Raw genomic sequence first — 6,114 nt, 5'->3', positions numbered from 1 at the left:
AAAAAAAAAATTTCACAAGCCACGCCCCTCGAAAAAAAAAATTCCATATATGGTCATACCCCCACTCCTATCCCAAAAATAACGAACGCTCATTGGTCGAAAAAAAAAAAAAAGAAAAATATCACAAGCCACGCCCCTCAACAAAAAAAAAAACATTCCATATACGGTCATACCCCCACTCCTATCCCAAAATAACGAACGCTCATTGGTCGAAAAAAAAAAATTTCACAAGCCACGCCCCTCGAAAAAAAAAAATTCCATATATGGTCATACCCCCACTCCTATCCAAAATAACGACCTCTCATTGGTCGAAAAAAATATCACAAGCCACGCCCCCTCTCAAAAAAAAACCAATCAGAAAAAAAAAATTACAAGCCACGCCCCGCGCATGCGTAGAAAGGAGATAATAATACCAAAAAAAGTCATCCCCACTCTGATCCAGAACCGCTACATATATACTACTGAAATCTTATAATCCTTGACCAAATCGTTCATCAGCGGCACACTGGTATACCAATTGCCGATGGTAAGATTTCTTGCAGTGCCAGAAATTGGTGTTATTAGCTTCCTCACGACGTCTGCCGCAGCATTTCTTAAGTGACATGGGCCTTTAGGCTGCTTGCCAGCATAAAGTTCAATATTTAGAACGTAAAACATAACAGCATCTACTAGTGGATAAAGTTTGTTTCCGTATTTGTCGGGCTTTGATTTCATGTACTGTCGGAAAGGACATTTTCCTCGAAAGCCAACCATCATCTCATCGATTACAACGTTCTCTCCCACTGAATATGGCAAAAGACAGTTTTGTGTAAACATATCCAAAACTTCTCTTATTGGCGCAGCTTTGTCTACAGTACGACGAGCTTGTCGTGTAGTAACATCATCAAACCGCAGTGAATTCAGTAGAAATTTTACTCTCTTCACTAACATAGTGGTAGGACAAATAGGTATACCTGTCCCATCACTTGCATATAAATCTTCTAAATTGGAGTGTGATGTCTTCAAGGATCCCGCTATGTACAACAATCCGAAAAGTGCTCGAATTTCCACCGCATCTGTCAATTTGCAGTCTCGTATTCTGTTATACGATGGCGCTTTTTTTTAATAAATTTCTTGGTATATCAAACAACTTTTTCAATAATATTCTCTGAAATGAATACACTCCAGGCTTGCGTAAATGTTGTCACCCCCACACCATTCCTATAAGTGCCCGCATCTTCCCTGAGAATATTTTGAACTTGACGTCTCACTCTGTTAATGTTAGATTTTTGTCACTGCGTTACTTTATCGCGCCCTGTAAAACAGCAACATATTTCTGAAAGTGGCAAATCATCCTCTTCTGAGTCCGAGCAGTTTGATTCGGTTCCTCTGCAACGTTGTGGTCGGAAGTTTCAGAGCCTTGGTCGCTTAGATCTGATTCACTCTCTTATTCGTCTTCTCTTAGTAATTCCTCAAGTATTGCACTTTCTGGTAACCGTCCACGACTCATTTTATATAAAAAAAATCCAAGCTTAATTCGATAGTATTGAATGATAGCCGAAGAACTACTACGAGCGTGAACGAGGGTATGTCCCAGCGATCTGTGGAATGGGGTGAGCGCCCCGAGCGACAGTTTATTAAACATGATATACTGAATATATACAGTCGATACAAACGAGGCGGAACAACACAAGTAATGCGAACATATATATATATGTATGTACAAGTTACTTAACCTAATAATGACCTTAACCTAATCCTACTGTAACCTAGATATATACATATATGAAAAAGACACGTAACCTAACCTAACCTAATGACCGTCTTTGTCACTCACAACACAATCAACGCACGAAACTTAATTGAAGTCGATCCGGCGGAGCCGGTAGACCCGCCGATGAGGTGTCGCAGGGAGCAGAGACACGAGTGGCGGCACCGGAGTGTAGCGCAGCCCTGAAGATGGTCGTGCGCATTTCGGCGTTGACGAGAGCGGCGACAGCGGAGCGGGAAGCGGCGAGACCGTAGGCAACGTAGGTAGTCGCGGTGACGGCGACTTCCGGTGATCCTTGGGAACACTGGCTGGCTGACGGTGCTCGGGAAGCGGGGCGTAGGTATCCCGGAGCTGTTGGAAAACCTGGGCCAGTTGCTGGGGAGACAAGGTCTAGGGCGGTCCCTGGATGCGTCCTTGGTGACGGTCTCTTCGTTGTCTCCAGCGGCGGGTAGAGGCGCCTCGACGGTGGCGTGGCATCCGTACAGTGTGTCCCAATAGATAGTGCAGATATACCTGTAGCTATATCTGGCGATAGCTGGCTAAAGGCGTAGCCGAGCGATGTGTCGTTGATCCTGGCTAACAAGGTAGCCGAAGGTTGTCGTTGTAGATCCTCGTGGCTAAGAGGGTAGCCGTCGAGAAATAGTGGCTAGGGCGTAGCCGACTAGTGCGTACCGGTAGCTAAGGCGTAGCCGACTGGTAGTGGCGAGTGGCGAAGAGGGCAGCCGGCTGACCTTCTGTGTTTTTTTTTTGTTTAGTTTAGCCTCGAGGAGGGAAAATCTTCAAAAGACACCCCCTGAAGGGGGGTAGTGTCGGATTCGCCGTAACGCCTACCGACTAAAACCCCTCCTCGAGATGGGATTTCAACTATAAAGCTGTTACTCCCAAGGGAAAGATTTGGATATAAGGGAGAGGGAGATGTAAAGATGGGGATGGGAGTGCTTGGGGAGGGATGATGAAGGTGAGAGCAGGTGCCCCATCTCAGAAGTAGGGTGGGGACTCGCGCTTAAAAAGCGAAACTAGTAAAAAGCGTAAAAGGAACCGCTCGAACCTGAAAAGAGCAAAAGTGGACAGCTCGGAACTATGGTGAGCCGATGTGTGCAGCTCAGTGAAGAAGGTGGCAGAGCCTCCTGAAACGGTCGTTTGGTTTAGGGGCGAAGTTGGATAGTGTCGAGGTAGTTGGGTTTGGGTGGCCAGACACTGAGGCCCTAAGATTTGCTGCGAATTTGGTTGCAGCCTCGGGGATAGAAGAAAGACCAGTTTCTTTCGGAATTTGTGAATTTCTGATGAACCATGGGTAGCCGAGTGCGGAACGAAGAATCCGCATGTAGGTGCCTTGTAGAATTTAAAGACGTCGGGGAAGGGTGGAGCCCCAGAGAGGGATGGCGCAGGAACAAATGCTCCTAAAAATTGCGTTAAACCCACGGATTTTGGTCTGTTGGTATTGATGAAATCTCCGGAGGTAGTCCCCGCCCGGACATCCGAATGGAGGACTAGTTTGCGTCCGGTGTGCTTTACCCCAGAGGACGCCATCATTTAATTTTTAACGTACATTTACTCGGGATCATAATGTGCATTCCCTCCGCATCGCAGTATTGTGCATCAGAGTGCCATACCGATCCTCATGATGTCTGCTCTGCCCTGAGTACTGAAAGAGCTGCTGCCCTCTTTCAGGTACTTGCCTTAGTCTGGCTTCTCTTTAAGAAATCCCCATTATGGTTGAACGTATGGTCCGTCTTCCTAAATCAGCTAGACTCGCAAGCATATCCACCTAGTCTTGTTTGTACAAAAGTTTTGTCAAGGTTCAAGTCCTGTCGGATCGGTCAGATGCATATGCAACAATAATAATTATTTACCCCTGGCAAATTCAGGCAATAAAAGTCGTATAGTCTTAATTGTATATCTCATCAAAAGTCACAACAACCCTTAAATTTGCACCTTTTTTAATTACAATTTCTCCTTATTCGTCGTTGTGCAATGTCTTCTTTAATGGGAACAAAAATTCACAAACTATTTAAACAGCTATTAAAAAGAAATTAAATACCTACATATATAGGGTGTCCCAGTCATAATAATTAATATTTATACCACAAATTCCTATGGACATTTGGAACATAAAATGTTATAACACTTTTGACTTTTGAAACAAAATAAAAAATTATAAAATTATAACAGTTTTGATGCCGGCCCTGCACAATCGCAAATTAATTACGATTGCCAGCTGATCGTAGAAAAAATCACCTTCAGTAGGTGGGAATCAGCTGCTTTTTGGGGTAATGTTATTGTTTATGTTTGGTATTAAGTTACGTATCAGCCGAAGAAGATGCACTCGCGTTAAGGTCCATTAGATGACTGAAAATGTTAGAAAAACTACGTACCTATCACAATCGAAAATTCCATGATCGTAAACTGAAGTGGACCTAATGTAGCCCATGACGTCGAGTATTATGTTATTTTAAATAGACAAGAAATTTTAACGACTACGGAATAGTTAGAAGCGGTGTACAAAGAACCCTCACTATCCAGCGTTTGGTAAAGGTTTGTAACATAACGTACTAGTGTACGAAAACAAATGTATCTGTTACGATTGTAATAGTTGAGACAAGATGCAGACCTATTTTGACCATTCACATGTGCTAAACGTTAGTTTTGCCAGGCAGGGCTCATTAACCCCACGTGGGGTAATACAAGGATGTGTCCAGAAGGACCAAGTCGGTTATTTTGTTTTCATTTAATGTAAAAAGCTAAATATTGATATAACCTCGTATAATTACACTGCTGGAAGTGACTGGAATAAATACACAACATAATGTCATAGTTTCTAACAGGTTGTTCAGTTTGCTTTGGATTGTTGTGGAATTTAGTTGTTTGTTAGTAGTGTGATAGTGCATTCTAGTAGGGTTCTTATTCAACCGTCAGTTGGTGGTGAGTTACATTATCAATGCCGCCTACCGTATAATTCGAAATATTCTCGGTATCTGAGCCAAAATTTGCAGCAACTGGGTACGCCGCTGTCAGCGTTGCATTGAGGCGAATGGCGAGCAATTTTAAAATTTTTTATAAAAGGTACGCTTTTCTCTTTCACTTTTAGTTTCTTTTACAACGTGGAAGTGCATTCGGCTTCTTCCCGGTAGGTACTTGTTACATCCACACGAGATCAGCTGAGCGACGTTAGTCACCTACATCCAGGCCCGTAATGAAACAAATTGTACGTTCAAATTTGCAAAGACGATTTGCGAGCTCAACTGTCACTTGATTGAAAAATTGTGTAACACTTTTTTGTTATATTTTGTGTCAGGAAACCATGGTTGTTTTTTTAATTATTATAAATAGGACACCCTGTATATATTATCGTGCAATTTCGTATTCGTTAATTATTTTGGAATGCTTTTTGCATTCTAAGCAGGTGTTATGGTAACTTCATGAAGCTGTGGTAACGTCTGAAAAGTATATTCCACAGCTCTGGATACTATACCAAGATTTTTGTCTGTACCCAGCATTGGAGATGTTTTTGCTATAAGAATTTTTGTTATAGAAGTATATTATTCATTCTTATGGTTGGTAATTTTTATTATATCTTCATAATGATTTTTGATTTGGGTTATTATGCCTTGATCGTTGGGATTTTGTCCTTCGTAAGATTCCATAAGTTCTCTAAGCGAGGACTGAGTTTTCATAATCAGCTATAGTGTTGACTATGAATTTCGTAAAATTTAAATTTTTCTGATACAAGCTTACCATTAGTATCAAATGTGCGATAAACAAAATTGTTTCAAACATACCATGTGATAATAAATTTTATTTCACAATTTTTAATAAAAGGAAACGATTCGTTTCATTCATTGGATTAGCATTGATTTCGTTAATAAAATTGTCGATCGTGTGTTTACATTTGACCTGCATCTTGGCAGTAATTGGCACACTTAAATGCTTGACACAAAAAAAAAACAATTGTTATCAAAGTCGAAGTTTCTAGACTCATTCAAATACTCTTTGGTATCTGATAACCGTTTGTATTTTTTTTAGCTGACTCGATTCTTTGATTATCATTATAATACGAAACACAATTACGATGTGTTGAGATAAATCAAAGAATTGTTTAAATTTAGTAATTCTCTTCTAAATTGTCACATGTCAATTCTGCCTAATCTAAAAATGTTGTTACTATTAATCAAGTATTGTGTGAAATTGGTTTTTGGCAGTTGTTAATGTTTACTTAGAAACTAGACGGAATGTATTCTTCTTGATTCGACAGTTATTTTGTTGTAAACTAATTTTGTAACTTTTTACAAAATAAAATTCTTTTTACATCGAAAGTTATTCTTGGAGATACCACGGATATAATACCAACACGATGTAATCTTAAT

The 6,114-nt window shown here is 40.7% G+C and overlaps 1 protein-coding gene across 1 annotated transcript in view; it reads left to right on the top strand.

Moving 5' to 3' along the window:
* The window catches only part of LOC112904505, a 5,899-nt gene extending 4,488 nt beyond the window's left edge, over positions 1–1,411 (top strand). The window contains exon 2 of the mRNA XM_025974637.1: positions 1,306–1,411. Within this exon, the coding sequence (XP_025830422.1) occupies positions 1,306–1,411 (106 nt within the window). The remainder of the gene's footprint in view (positions 1–1,305) is intronic.
* Positions 1,412–6,114: the final 4,703 nt, after the last annotated feature.

The sequence above is a fragment of the Agrilus planipennis genome, unplaced genomic scaffold (genome assembly GCF_000699045.2).
Source record: "Agrilus planipennis isolate EAB-ADULT unplaced genomic scaffold, Apla_2.0 scaffold217, whole genome shotgun sequence".
Lineage (NCBI taxonomy): Eukaryota > Metazoa > Arthropoda > Insecta > Coleoptera > Buprestidae > Agrilus > Agrilus planipennis.
The sequence above is the reverse complement of the archived record's forward strand: the minus strand, read 5'-3'. Positions and strand labels throughout refer to the sequence as shown.